Here is a 14,061-nt window from a genome sequence, read left to right on the forward strand (position 1 = left end):
GACAAACTCTTTTGTAGTGATCCCAGGTCTTGGAATACCCGCCGACAGGAATAGAAACCCTTTTCACCTCTTTATTGTAGTATGGTAATGACTAAATATTACTATTATGAGGTGCTTGATCACGTCCAAAATGTCAGCCCATAACACTTGCTGCTCGCATCCTTCCTGTCTGCTTATCTACAGGACCAAGCTCTACGTCATCACTCTCTGCCTCGCCTCCAGTATCCGCGGAGGCATCCGGCATATCACTACTTCGATCCCACAGAACTCTTGAATTGCGTCACCTAAATCGGATCGGACGCATGTAGACCTAGGTTCGTATTCTATGAGGGAGAACGCAAATGCATGTCATGAAACGTTATTAATAGTGTACCGCTTGGAGGGTACACGTGGTCTGATATTCCGTCCATCTTTTTTTTTAGATTTTTTGTTTCTGAAGACTGGATATTTCATCCCTTGAAATATGATACACACCACAGACCTCATTTACCATCTTGATGGCGCTGCGCAGCGAGAGCATCGCGCGCGGCAAAGCGACGGCGTTTGTGCAGCTTCCTGAGCTGGATGGCCACTCGCGCAAAGTATACGCACTAGGCTTCAACTGCGATGGTTCTATGCTAGCCTCGGGCTCCAATGATCGCAGCATTCGTATCTGGGATCCCTTCACCGTACGTCGTCATCCTTCTGACCTGCTCTTTAACTAATTAGTGTGATCTTATGTCTAGGAACGGGAGCTGATGGAGCTGCGAGGCCACTCGGACTCAATCCTGTCGCTTGCATGGGACCCCACGACACCGAACCGCCTGGCTAGCACGGGCTCGGACAAGACAGTGCGCTTCTGGGACACCAGAACCGGCCGTATCGTGAACAGCGTCTCGCTACCCAGTGATTCCGCTAACATTGCCTATAACCACGATGCCAAGTACGTCGTGGTGGGTAGCCTGGACTGCATCACACTCATCGACACACGCAAGGCGCGCGTGGTGCGGCGTGTGGTGAACCCCTTTCAGTCGTACGAAATGCAGTTTAGCAAGACCGGCTACCTCTTCGTAGCGGCAGGCCATGCGGCCGGATTCGGTACCTTTGAAATTATGCGCGTAGTTGCGGAGAAGAAGGGAAACCCCAACCTGGAAAGTGCGCACAAGGTGAGATTCCACAAGCCAATGCAGGTAGAACGATTTCTTGCCCCTTGCTGACAGTGGCTCACGGTGTGAATAGGTTATGGCACATGCGGGAAGCTGTGTGTGTTTGGATTTGCACCCGTCAGGAAGGTAAGGAGCAGTGATAGCTTACGAGAGCTGGCAGTTGTTAATGTTGTCTTGTTATCCACTCAGGTTCCTTGCTTTGGGAGGTCTAGACTCGCTGGTGAGCATTTGGGACTTGGAAGAACTTTACTGCGTTAAAACGTTTGTGGTCACGACGTACGTTATTGCGTTAACCCTGGAGCGCTCGAAAGCGTCCACTGACGTCATGATATTTCGTTATTTACTCACAGATCTAGCATTAGATCCGTGCGCTTCAGCCACGATGGCAAATACATCGCAATCAGTATGGACGACCCCAACTTGATCGTTGTGGACGTAGAAAGCGGTGAGAAGGTGGTTAAGCTGCAGCTCCAGAACAACGTGCAGTATTTAAGCTGGCACCCAACCAAAAACGTGCTTGCTTATGTCGGCGACAAGGCCTCAAGTGATAAGAATTCAAACCGCGACGGTGTCATCAAACTGATCGAGATGAAGGAGTAGCTTTACGGCGAAAGACGCAACAGCAGTAACAAATGACAGAAGAAAGGATAGTATTTCACGCGGGACCCCCCCCCCACGAGGAGCCTTGTATTGAAGCGGCCTTCGTCCTCAGTTCGCTGCTGGTAATAACGAGCTAGTGAGCTCTCGGACATATGCTTGCATTTGAAGACGCGCTCGAGCGACTCCTAAGTAGCAACTGCACTGTTTTACTGTGCCAGCATCTCCAAGTTCCTGAGCTAGCCGATGAGCCTGGTCGAAGGCCCGCTCTGCCTTTTCAAATTCTTCTCGGCGACTAGCAAGATGACCGAGCTGAATCCACGCGAATGTCTCGGCTGGACGATCATTGACAGACTGGATGAGCTGTAGATGCTGATTCATGCACGCGACCGCTGTATCTAGATCATTTTGACGGCTCGCTAGCAGCCCCAGGTTGCCTACAGCAAGACTTTGACCGTACGCACTGTTCAACTGGATAGCCAAACGAAGTGCCTCCTGGTAGTAGTGAGCTGCTTCGTTCGGGCGGTCAAGGGAGCCAAGTGCAAGGCCCAAATTCAAATGAGCCACAAACTTGCCAGCGTCGTCTGCAACCTCCAAATGCTTCTCGTGGTATACAAGTGCATTCTGAAGAGAACGATTAAGTGGAGCCACAAACTTGCCAGTATAGCTGAAGTCTTTCGTGGAGGAGGACAAAAGCTGGTAGTCCACACCAATGCAGTTAGCAGCTAACCCCATGAACAATTTGTTCTGCGTACTCTCGCTAATGGAGAGCACGAGTAGGTAGCAGTCGATGGCTTTTGAGTAGTCCTCAACGTTGTCGTGAAGGATCCCAAGACTGCGACAGTGGTTCTGTCAGTCAATTCACCCAAGCGTTATTGGATGTTGCGACAAATCTAGACTTACCACAAGTAGGTAGTACACTCGGCATCGTGCCGACCTGCACGCTTGCTCGACTCTGCCAACATGGAATACTCCTTGATAAGCTTCGACGACACTGCTCTGCCTCGGTCCTTCAACTTTTGAGAGGAGCAGCAGCTTAGCTTGGCCTCTATCTCTGCTCCATTGTCAAACGAAGAGCGGATTTGTGTCTTTAGCTTGCGTAGTGCGGTAGCATGCGGTGAGAACACTGTCTTCTGCAGACGTTCCTCTCTCGTCTGGGGGAAATCCCTCTCTGGCGTTTTGATCTGACATCATCCAAGTAAACGTCAGCTTTTGAGCTACATCACCCCAAGCTGTCAACATATATACAGCAACGTACACTTTCGGGGGCGTCAATACGTTGTGGGAAATCCAATTGCGGGGTTGCTTCAGCGAGTTGTGTGCCTTCCCGAGAGTTGACTGTCGTCACATTCGCGTTGAGGCTGCAGTCAAGCGAGCTTCAACAAAGTGTCATAACCACGACAACGGGATGTGAATATCACTTACAAGGCGTCAAAAGATCTATTCTGCGGGGACTTGGGCGGTGAACGTGTCGGCGATCTCGCCATCCTGCCTGGACGCAAGTGAAGCGCCGGCGAGCCGTTTTAAAGTTGAAGTGGGATTTATGTTGCTGTAAGAATGCATGTCAGCAACTTAAAACGAAAGACAACTTACGCTTTCATTTGAACAAATTTTGAAGCAAGCTTGCGGCTCGAGTTGTCTGACGATGGTGGCGACCAAGAGCGATCCGAACTGCGTTGAGCCGGCGTGCGCTGACAAGATGGACTTCTTCAAGAGCTCCATGGGCAAGAAGACGAAGAAGACGGCAACGCAGCCCAAACCAGCCACCGATTGTCCGCTGGATCGCCAGGAGTTGGGAAACGCTACGTGGGGACTGGTGCGTGCGCGTTTCTAACGATAACAGCGACTTACAATCATTTAAACTTGCTGTACGGTGTTGCAATTGTCTGCAGCTTCATTCGATGGGCATTTACTACCCGGACAAGCCGTCACCCGAGTACCAGGCCAAGGCTAAGACATTCATAGAGGCGCTTGCGCTCATGTACCCTTGTGTACACTGCGCCGAAGATTTCCAGAAGGAGGTTGCCATATCTCCACCAAGGTAAAATACAGAGAAGTGCCGGTGTACTGCAAAATCATGTGTCTGACGTTGTGGGTTTTGCAGGGTGGAGTCGCGAACGACGTTCTCGATGTGGCTGTGCGAACAGCACAACATTGTGAATCGCAAGATCCACAAACCTGTGTTCGAGTGTACAATGGAGAAACTAGAGGAAAGATGGCGGAAGGGCAAGCCTGCGTGCTGGGGTGAAGATGGCGATGAGGATTCGGCCCAGGACTCGCTGCACTAACTGACTGCAATGCAACAACGCGTGACAAGAAAGAAGTGGTATGAAACACATCTTGTGTGACAATGTTGGATGTCCTCATGCTCTGAGCAAAGCTATTAACGTTAATTAGTACCGGTTTAGCACAAAGCTGTCCTGCTATCATTATTCGGTCTTCAGGGAAAATCTAAGGGTGCATTTAGTCATGATTATTATTCCCATTCATGTACAAGTTTAGTACACTTCAACCAGCACGATTACAAATCCTCATGCTTCGCCGTTTCGTGGGCTAGAGGGCAGACTGCAGCAATGCAACATACCGTAATTAGATCCTGCGCAGTGGACTTACTAGAAGTACAAGGCAGCGTTAAATCAAGCGCACCTTGCAACGTTGCAGCACACATGCGCTCTTTAGCCGGAGTAAAGTCGTCGAAGAATGTACGCGTCAGCTCGTCCTCGTACTCACCAACAAAGTGGCTGCACTGCGATCATAAATGTAAAACATCTTCATTAATGATGTTAGCAAAACAAGGACAAGCGAAATGGTATGTACCGCAGCATTCAACATTCGCTTGGCCTTGCGGTTGTTGTCCGGAAGCTCCAGCGGCACCTGCTCGCAAACATCATCTAGAACCTCCAAAATGCGAGCCTGTCATGGTTTCAGCAAGCAGTAATGGCGGTGAGACCAGGCATGGGTAGGCTTAATAATGCGGAGCTGACCAACAAACGAACCTCACTGCGGGAGTACTTGATCTGCTTCTTCTTCTCGCTAACACGGAAGACGACGTCCATGTCATGATCATTCTGTAGGGGCCACAGCTTAGAATTAGAATACATCGTCGGTAGCTAATCTGAAGGCAAAGCTCTCCAGACCTGTGTGTTGTTCAGTTGCGTTTCGATCTCAAACACAATCGACTTGCAGACTGCGGTTCAAACGCAAGACCAACGGACTTCACCATTTAGTACCTCAGCTTAGTGAAATTATTAGTAATAAGGTCGTGGCTACTCACTACAGCACGATGCAGTCTGACTCTCGCCGTCGCAGTCGAGCTGTGCATGACCAGCAGCGTTGAAGCGCTTGGAGTGGTCCCACCTGGATCCAGTAGCAGTATCCGACAACAATTTAGTGTTGCTGTAAAATTTGGCAGCCGTTACTCAATACCGCACCTGTCGGTCCATCCAAACGCTGCAGGGAGCAAGGCCACCACCGCCAGAGCCGCCGCCTTCATCGCAGTCGTCCAGTCTGAGTATGAGAGCAACGTTGGCAGTTACAGCTGCGGCTATGTGCCCTTATTTAAACCAATCGGGTACTTTTTCCTGTCCTAGTCGATTTCTACACGGCCTATCTTCTTTATCAGGATTCTAGAAACTCGCCTACGTGGACCACGTGGAGGGTCACTCTAAATCATAACTTTTTAAGTGCAAATATTCGTAAAATAGCTAATTTGCAGTGATTTCAATCCATGGAAAGATCGCACGTCCGACCGACCGACGACCGACCGTATCAAAGCGGATCCTGCACCATTTTCTCTTTCACCAGCTAGATCCCCAGTCTGCAACGCCAGCGATGAAGGGAGGCCGCCGCTCGCTGTTGCTTCTGCTCATGACCGTGGCCTTGTGCTACAGCGCGCTATCCTCAAGCAGTGCCCACGCTGAAGTGTCCACGGGCTCGGAGGAAGTGCTTGGGTGCGTCATTCCCTCAGCATAGTCTTATCACCTTCTTTCGACTAATATCTTGATATTGCACGGTGCACGGACAGAAGAAGCAAGCCGAGTCTGCTGGTGAACGACCTGGACGATGAACCGCTGACCGGTGGCGAGAAGTTTGAGTTCCAGGCCGAGGTATCGCGTCTTATGGACATCCTGATTAATTCACTGTACCGCACCAAGGAGATCTTCCTACGCGAGCTCATCTCCAACGCCTCGGATGCGCTAGACAAGATCCGCTTTCTAGCTTTATCCAATAACGAGCTTCTGGGCAAACTCCGAGACCTGGAGATTCGCATCAGCTTCGACAAGGACGCTGGCACTCTCACCATCCGAGACACGGGCGTGGGTATGACCAAGGACGACCTTGTCAACAACCTCGGTACAGTGGCTAAATCTGGTACTGCCAACTTCGTCGAGGCCATGCAAGCTGGAACAGACGACAGCAGCCTCATTGGTCAGTTCGGTGTCGGCTTCTACTCAGTCTACCTCGTGGCGACCGTGTGCGCGTTGTAAGCAAGAACAACAACGACGACCAGTACATTTGGGAGTCGGATGCCAACGCATCTTTCACGATCGCCAAGGACCCACGCGGTGATACACTTGGTCGTGGTACGGAGATCACGCTGTTCCTAAAGCCTGACGCTACCGAGTTCCAAGACCAAGACAAACTCAAGAACCTCGTTGGTCACTACAGCGAGTTCATCACGTTCCCTATTTACGTAAACACAACGTCCACCGAGACGTACGAAGTGGAGGAGGAGCCTGCAGATGTCGAGGAGGTCGTTGAAGAAGAGAAGGACACGGAGAAAGCCACTGAGGAAGACGAAGAGCTTGAAGCTGTGGAAGAAGAAGAGGCGAAGACTCCGAAGTCTCGCACCGAGACTCGTACGGTATGGAAGTGGGAGCGCGTGAACGAGGTCAAGGCCATCTGGACGCGCTCCAAGGACGACATCAGTGACGACGAGTACGAAAGTTTCTACCACTCGCTGCAGAAGACCGACATTACAGACCCGTTGACGTGGATCCACTTCCAGGCTGAGGGTGAGCTCGAGTTTAAATCGATCTTGTACGTGCCTGGCCAAGCTCCTCGTGACTTGTACACTCGTTTTGAGAACAAGAAGGCCGACATCAAGCTTTACGTCCGTAAGGTTCTCATCACGGACGACTTCGATGATTTCTTGCCGCGGTATTTAAACTTTATCGCTGGTGTTGTGGACTCCGACGACTTGCCTATCAACGTGTCGCGTGAAACGCTACAGGAGAACAAAATCTTGCGTGTTATCCGCAAGAAACTTGTCCGGAAAGTTCTAGAGATGCTTCGTAAATTGTCTGAGAAGGATGAAGACGACGATGAAGACGACGAGGAAGATGACGAGGTTGTGGACACCTCAGCCGATGAGTCGAGCGATAAGAAGGAGACTGAAGAAGATGCGGAGAAAGAAGAGGAGGAAGAGGAAGATGGAAATGCCGCGTACAACAAGTTCTGGGAGGAGTTTGGCAAGAACATCAAACTTGGCGTGATGGACGACGCTGCTAACCGTGGAAAGCTGGTGAAGCTGCTGCGTTTTGTTACTAGTGAAAGCGATGGCAAGTGGACATCGCTGGAGCAGTACGTGGACCGTATGAAGGACTGGCAGGATACGATTTACTACATCGCAGCTGAGAATGCGGAGGCTTGTGAGAAGTCTCCATTCATGGAGAAGATGCGTGCCAAGGGTCTAGAAGTGCTCTACTTCGTGGACGCTCTAGACGAGTACATGGTGTCGCACATCTCGGAGTATGACGGCAAGAAGCTCGTGTCTATTACTAAGGAAGGCATCAAATTTGGTGATGAGGACGAGTCGCTCATGCAAAAACGCGAGCAGCTGTACGCAGACAAGTACGTGGCTCTCACGACCGCTCTCAAGACGCTGTACGCAGACAAGATTTCTCGTGTGACCATGTCGCAGCGTGTGGTGGACTCACCTGCTGTTATGGTGACGTCCCAGTGGGGATACTCGGCCAACATGCAACGTATCATGAAGGCGCAGACCTTTGGCAATGGCGAGAAGAATTCTCCAATGTACGGCACTGGATCTGCGATCCTGGAGCTGAATCCTCGTCACCCCATCGTCTCCAAGTTGAATGACTTGATGATGAGCGACCCTGAGAAGGACGAAACGAAGGACCTTGCTTGGCTGCTATACGACACGGCTCTCATCAACTCTGGCTTTGACATGTCGGAGAAGAACCACTTCTCGGCACGTATCCACCGCATCATGAAGAGCAGTATGCGTATTGACAGCTTGGAGCTGGAGCCGGAGATTGAAGTCCCGGAAGAGGAGCCTGAAGTAGACGAGGAAGAGGCGGAGGACTTGGACGAGTCGGAGACGCAGTCGGACGAAGCTGGAGCGACTGAGGAAGCGGATGAACCTGTCGTCGATGAAAAAGATGAGCTGTAGAGTGGAGAGAAGACCGTAAGCTAGCTTCGAGGCCATAGTACAAGTTCTTCTTACAGTTTTCTTCACTGGAAAATGAACGACATTACTGAATGAATACTAAAATGAATGCACTATTGGTTGAGACTAAAGCCACCTCCTACGAACCGGTTTGCTGCTGCGATCGCAAGTTGTCGTTGTTGTTCAGCAGGACTGGTTTACTGTTGTTATTGTTCGGGATGTTTGGCAGCTGAGTTTGCTGATACTGCTGGTTTTTCGAGGCCAGAATGACAGGCTGCTTGTCCTTCATCTTCGCTTCGAGCTTCTTCTTGTAATATTTCCGTTTGAATTCGTGCAACTCGCGCGCTAGACGCTCGATCTCAAACTTGAGCTCGTGCTCCTTGGCTTGTAACATATTCTGCTCACTCAGTAAGCTCTTGAGCTGCTTCTCCTTCTCTCGGACGACCTGCTGGTACCAACTCAGCTGTTCTGCAACTTCAGGACCCGGCTGTCGTGCTAGGATTGCCTTCAGCTCTTGATAAAGTTTATCCTTCTCTTGGTTCACGAGTTCCTTCTCGACGACTTCTTCGGTCTTCTGGATCAGTCGCTTTTGTAGAGTTTGTATCTTCTGTAGCAGCTCGTACGTTGCTGGGTCACTTCCTTCGAGTTTGCGCCATCGATGCACATTCATGGGATTCTCCAGCTCTTCCGACAAAGCCTTCACCTTGGTTTTCTCCTGGAGCAGCTCACGTTGAAGATGATACACTTCCCGCTTGAGTTCGTCTGCTTGACCCACTTGATGCTTGGCAATATACAGCTCGCGCTTGAGATCCGTCACTTTCAACTTCAAGACGCGAATATCCTGAAGTCGCTCTTGGTACTGAGCTTCGCCCTTGCTCAGAGTGGACTGCTGGATCTTAAGCTTCTCGTACAGAAGTGCAAGCTCGTCGTTGCGTCGGATGAGCTGGGTGCCTAGAATGTCGCGTTCATTGATAACCTGACCGTATTCTTTACGCTGCTCCAGCGCCTCATCGTCCATTCGACGAATGAGAGTACTGAGTTTGCGCACCTCCGCATCTTGATTGTTGATTGTTTCTTCGTTCGCAGCCAAGAGAGCTCGTAGACGAGCCAGTTCGCTCTTGTGCTGTTCCTTTTGCTTCTCGACTTTTTGATGATCAAAGTGCTCTTTGACCAACGCAACATCTTTGGCAGCCACTTCTTCTTTAAGTTGCTCGATCTGGTGGGTCAGAATCTTAAACTTGCGCTTCATCTCGGCGATCTCATCTTGCGATTCTATGAGGTTCTTGCTGTACAGGTTGCGCTCACTACGTACAGCCTCGTAAAGTTGCTGCTGTTGCTTCAACTTGGTCTCTCCTTCATGCACCTTCTTTTGCAAGTCGTGGTTTCGCATTTCCTTCAACTTCCCTTCTTCTTCAGCTTGCAAGTAGAGTTTACGTTGCTCGGCTGCCTCCATGCCATACTTCTCGCGTTCCTTCTCGAGCTGATAGATAAGTTTACGTTGCTTGGCAGCTTCGAGCTTGAATCCTGCCAGCTCTTGCTCCAAGTTCTTTGCGACACGCTCGTTGGTCTTGATCTCATCCTGAGCACGACGAACTTTGCCCTCTACCTTCAGCGTCTGCTTCATTTGCATAGCTTTCTCTCGTTCTAACGCCTCCAACTCCGTTCGTGTGTGGTCTTCATTGATCTTGTCTTGATCCAGATCGTGTTGCATGCTCTTGATCTGCGTTTGCAGCACGATCTTGGCCGTGTGTTCGCCCTCAAGTTTTTCTTCTAGTTGCTGCAGAAGTCGCTTCTCTTTGTCCAATTTGCGCTCCACCGTGCCCTTCTCAAGCTTCACGCGGTGAATTTCCTCGTGTCGCGCCTTGATTTCGTTCTCCAAGTTGCGTCGCTCTACTTCAAGTTGCATCGTCTTATCATTCTGCTCGTTCAGGAGATCCGTGAGCTTCTGGGTACGTCCGAACAGCGTCTCATAGTCTCGCACATACTTGTCCATCGTACCTTGCGCCTCCGCGAGCTGCTTCTCCAGCGCTCCAACTTGTGTCTGTAAGCGCGTAAGCTCTGTCGCGCCTTGAGCCTGCTCTGTAGTCTTTTTCTCCATCTTACTCTTGACGTCTTTGATCTCTTTATCCAGTCGCTCCTTGCGTCGTGTCTCGCGCTCTTGTTCCGCAGATTTCATCGCGAGTTGGTCCTTTAACGATTGAATATCACCCTTTTGCGTGGTCGTAAGATTGTCCATGTCTGCCAGACGACGATGCAGCTCTTGGATCCGTTCGTGGTCTTTCTTAGCGTTGGCTTCGTGCTCCTCATTGGCGCGCATCAACTCCTCCTTAGCACGCATAACCTCCTTCAGCATACTTTCTTGTCCAGCACTCAATCCGGATCCTTGTTCCACGAGGCGACCGAGATTGACCATCTCATCCTTGAGCTGCTGGATCGTCTCTTTGGCACGTAGTTCCTTCTCGTGCGACGCATCCACCATCTTCCAAGCCTTCTCCATCTCTTTCTTCAGTGAGGCGATACTAGCTTGGTCCTCCTGCGAGAGCTTGAGTGCTGTCTGTACCTTGGCAGCATTGTTGATGATCTCAGCATTTAGCTCACGACACTTCTTAATAAGTTTCTTTTCTTGTCCATTAGACTTCTTCAACGCGCGGTGGAGCTTCTCGTATTCGAGACGAAAGCGTTCCAAGCTTTTATCGCCTTCCAGCTCAGCTAACACTTCCTCAAAGTCACTCTCCAGTGCCTCCAGAGACGTAGCCTCGTCGTCACCAAGTAATTTCCCGTCAGCTAACGTTTTCTCGGGCCCGCTCGGCTCATCTTGGCCTCTGCTGCTCATCGCAGCCGTGTTTCAGCACTCGGTACACGTGTGCCCTAATTCCTGCTGGCACTGAGCTCGGCTGTGTGTCGTTTTCCTCCAAGTATAGCAATCTGTAGGTCCAGACTCCTTGCCATTTTCGGACACCACGACGACTTATTAATACGTGGATCCAATGAACGCACCTTACACGCGGTTGTTGACAACTTAAGATCCATAACGGCAGAACACACGTGAGCAAGTGAGATAAAAGCTACTGATACGTGTGGATTGACAAGCTGTCTGAATGACAGGTCTCGGTTTCGTAGATTCTCTGGGACCTCAGCGGCTATTGTTGTACTTCCCAGATCTCGGCAAACAGTTCAATGACATCGCCAAGGCGCATACGCTGCGGTAGATCGAAAGTCCGGCGCACGGACGACAATCCGTCGAAGAGCAAATGAGCAGGTACCGGAGGTGGACGCGGCGGACTGCAACAAGCACAAAAAGATTAGTGTATGGAATACGTCAACCTGCAGTGACAAGTAACAGCTACATACCGCGTCTGTGTAGCCATAAGCCAACTCGCACGCGATTCCTGCCATGTGCGTAGCCCCACGTTGAAGAAAGGTCCGTTGCGACCTTGAGGCCACCACGGGTCGGTATCGCTGGTAGCCGCAGCCACCTGGAAGCGATGCAGGTGCTGCACAAGCCAGTCCAGAATCTCTGCGATTGCCTGCGTCGCCGCGTCTTCATCCGTGATGTTGGAGAACGCGAAGCCGCTTTGCTGGTTCACGAACAGCGATGCCTTGAGGGCCGTGGCAGCCTGTGGGTTGGCTGCGCATGAACTCAGTAGCGTCTGATACTGTAGCCATCGCAAGTACACACCGTTAGCTACCACTGAGCTGCACACGCATCACAATAACAAACCGTACAGCTTCAGATGCAGCATAGGGCGATTTCTCGCCAAGCTGTAGCAACAAAGGGATTATAGGCGGTTCTACTGCGTCTGCACCGTCCGCTTCTCCGATGGGTTTCCAAGATACGATGCCCTTCGGGCACATGGCAATGACGCAGTCCATTGCAGCAGACTTTTCCATAGCCACCTTGATCGCCAGGTCGGCGCCTGCCCCCACGCCGCAAAGTCCTATGCGCTGGATGTCGTGTTTTTGCTTGAGATAAAGCACCGCTTGTTGCACGATAGCCTCGTGCTTCTGCGTATTGCTGTCTGCCACCGCTTCGCGGAACAGATCCAGCACCAACACCTTGTAGCCCTGCTCCGCCAACTTATCGGCGAATGAAATGGTCGTGAGGCCAAACCGTTCGGTGGCTCCGGTTCCTGAAGCGAACGCGCGGCTTACGCGGCTCTGCTCGGCAACGAACACGACGCCCGTGACGACACGACCAATGTGCGATGCCGGTGCCACGAAGTATGCATCCTGGAGACGCCCTTCGAGAGCCGGCGAGTCAGCCGACGGGTCGGAAACGTGCATGGGCGACTGATCTAGCGGGAACTGTAGCGTGGATCCTGCCCCAGCGTACACGAAGCGCGGGCGCACGATTCCAGAGACGCTCATCTTGGCGTCTTGGGTCGAAGTTGGCGAATTGGTGAAACCAGGGTTTTGGTTTTATTGATAGAACGTTTAAACGTTTGAACAATTCGTTATGTTGACACACCAAATGACACGACACGTCATTCGTTGCAGATTGAGGGGTTGTGACGACGAACGAAGACACAGTTGCTGCTTTTGGGTGTCGAGAAGTTGACGGCAGGTCACTATCGAACAGGCCACGACGAGCACCAGTCAGCGCACAGATTGGAGCATGAGCGCCGAAGACACCCCCAAAACGGACGCCGTGTCCACGGTACGCATACTAGACTTCTGCTCGTTATTTTACGACCTTCCCTGCTCTCAACGCTGCTCGGGGAGACGAGGAATGGCTCGACACGTGCTTACAAGACAGCGAAACTGAACATTTTTCTCTGCTGCGTGCACAGACAACGGACAAGACATGGGAGACCGAAAAGGGTATCCGCAAAATGGCTGATCTTCTGCGCGGACGCAAGGGTATGCCGTCACGCCACGCTGTGGAGCTCGGGAAGCGCGTGGAGTACTTCCGTGGTGACCGTTTGGCCACCTTCCTGCTCGCCAGTCCTATGGCCAAGAAGTACTTCCCGGATCTTCAAACTAAGGAGGATGTTAACTCGGTGGGTCACGCACTCGTGCAAAACAGCTACATCCACCGCTCGGAGCGCGACGCCAAGAACAAGAAGATTCTCAAGCCCACGCCCAAGCAAGACTTCTCACCTGAAGGATACTACACGTGGATGTACGAGGGGTCCAAGACGCTCCGCAACATTATGACGGCGCTGCTGATCATTGGCTTCCTGGTCGTCACCTGCTTCCCCATCTGGCCACAGTGGGCCAAGGTGGCACTCTGGTACATGTCCGTGACTTTCCTTATCTTCATTGCTATCTTCGTGGTGGTGCGTCTCTTCATCTTCTTCATTCTCTGGATGGTCGGCTACGAGTACTGGCTGCTGCCCAACATCTTCGACGACAACCTGTCGGTGGCTGATTCGTTCGTGCCGCTCTACTCCCTGCGCGCCACAGACGCGTCGGAGCGTATCTACCGCGTTGTGGGTCTTATTGCCTTCGCTTGTTTCTGCGTGTGGGTCAAGAACCAGCCTACAGACTTTGACGATTACATGGAGCTTACCAAGCAGTTCACGGACGATATTTACAGCGGCAAGCTTCTGAGCGATATGTCACAAAAGGACCAGGACAACATTGATGGTGTCAAGATACCGGACCTCGAGGATCTTCTGAAGGACGACGACGAGGACGAGGACCAGGATGCCAAGTTTGACAATATCTTAGATGAGGATGAAGATGAAGATGAGAACTCGAAATTCTCCAAAGCTACTGAGGATGATGATGATGAAGTGGTAGACCGGGACTTGTAGATGGCACCTAGTAGGCAGACTGAATGACGGACTCAAGACCGTAATTTCAACTTAGTTCTTGATAATTTCTTCCCAAACGCCGTGTCTTGCAGCGTCCTACTCGAGTTAAAACATGCAAAAGGTGTTTAGAATGCAGTTTCGCCACGCA

General features: G+C 51.3%; 8 protein-coding genes across 8 annotated transcripts; 4 read left to right on the forward strand and 4 right to left on the reverse strand.

The window, feature by feature from the left end:
- Positions 1–497: 497 nt before the first annotated feature.
- Positions 498–1,745, forward strand: PITG_05494 (uncharacterized protein; the record flags this gene model as incomplete). The annotated part of the gene is made up of 5 exons (XM_002999085.1): positions 498–668; positions 726–1,145; positions 1,219–1,271; positions 1,335–1,421; positions 1,496–1,745. 5 exons carry the CDS (start codon positions 498–500, stop codon positions 1,743–1,745), a joined length of 981 nt encoding a protein of 326 aa, XP_002999131.1.
- Positions 1,746–1,778: 33 nt separating this feature from the next.
- Positions 1,779–3,229, reverse strand: PITG_05495 (uncharacterized protein; the record flags this gene model as incomplete). The annotated part of the gene is made up of 4 exons (XM_002999086.1): positions 1,779–2,577; positions 2,646–2,926; positions 3,001–3,103; positions 3,168–3,229. 4 exons carry the CDS (start codon positions 3,227–3,229, stop codon positions 1,854–1,856), a joined length of 1,170 nt encoding a protein of 389 aa, XP_002999132.1.
- Positions 3,230–3,360: 131 nt separating this feature from the next.
- On the forward strand, positions 3,361–4,171 carry PITG_05496 (augmenter of liver regeneration; the record flags this gene model as incomplete). Its single annotated transcript, XM_002999087.1, has 3 exons — positions 3,361–3,558; positions 3,635–3,783; positions 3,847–4,171. The coding sequence occupies 3 exons, from the start codon at positions 3,388–3,390 to the stop codon at positions 4,028–4,030; spliced, it is 504 nt and encodes a 167-aa protein (XP_002999133.1).
- Positions 4,172–4,331: 160 nt separating this feature from the next.
- PITG_05497 (uncharacterized protein) lies at positions 4,332–5,235 on the reverse strand (the record flags this gene model as incomplete). The annotated part of the gene is made up of 7 exons (XM_002999088.1): positions 4,332–4,354; positions 4,389–4,488; positions 4,560–4,655; positions 4,739–4,810; positions 4,880–4,929; positions 5,017–5,099; positions 5,174–5,235. The coding sequence occupies 7 exons, from the start codon at positions 5,233–5,235 to the stop codon at positions 4,332–4,334; spliced, it is 486 nt and encodes a 161-aa protein (XP_002999134.1).
- Positions 5,236–5,573: 338 nt separating this feature from the next.
- On the forward strand, positions 5,574–8,218 carry PITG_05498 (heat shock protein 90, putative; the record flags this gene model as incomplete). Its single annotated transcript, XM_002999089.1, has 3 exons — positions 5,574–5,692; positions 5,767–6,095; positions 6,134–8,218. 3 exons carry the CDS (start codon positions 5,574–5,576, stop codon positions 8,155–8,157), a joined length of 2,472 nt encoding a protein of 823 aa, XP_002999135.1.
- Positions 8,219–8,267: 49 nt separating this feature from the next.
- On the reverse strand, positions 8,268–10,987 carry PITG_05499 (uncharacterized protein; the record flags this gene model as incomplete). The annotated part of the gene is made up of 2 exons (XM_002999090.1): positions 8,268–8,346; positions 8,400–10,987. The coding sequence occupies 2 exons, from the start codon at positions 10,985–10,987 to the stop codon at positions 8,268–8,270; spliced, it is 2,667 nt and encodes an 888-aa protein (XP_002999136.1).
- Positions 10,988–11,294: 307 nt separating this feature from the next.
- On the reverse strand, positions 11,295–12,546 carry PITG_05500 (uncharacterized protein; the record flags this gene model as incomplete). The annotated part of the gene is made up of 3 exons (XM_002999091.1): positions 11,295–11,436; positions 11,506–11,810; positions 11,881–12,546. The coding sequence occupies 3 exons, from the start codon at positions 12,520–12,522 to the stop codon at positions 11,295–11,297; spliced, it is 1,089 nt and encodes a 362-aa protein (XP_002999137.1).
- A 223-nt stretch (positions 12,547–12,769) lies between these two features.
- PITG_05501 (Non-selective Cation Channel-2 (NSCC2) Family) lies at positions 12,770–13,913 on the forward strand (the record flags this gene model as incomplete). The annotated part of the gene is made up of 2 exons (XM_002999092.1): positions 12,770–12,811; positions 12,945–13,913. The coding sequence occupies 2 exons, from the start codon at positions 12,770–12,772 to the stop codon at positions 13,911–13,913; spliced, it is 1,011 nt and encodes a 336-aa protein (XP_002999138.1).
- Between the last annotated feature and the right edge of the window lie 148 nt (positions 13,914–14,061).

This window comes from Phytophthora infestans, genomic scaffold (genome assembly GCF_000142945.1).
Source record: "Phytophthora infestans T30-4 supercont1.7 genomic scaffold, whole genome shotgun sequence".
Taxonomy (NCBI): domain Eukaryota; phylum Oomycota; class Peronosporomycetes; order Peronosporales; family Peronosporaceae; genus Phytophthora; species Phytophthora infestans.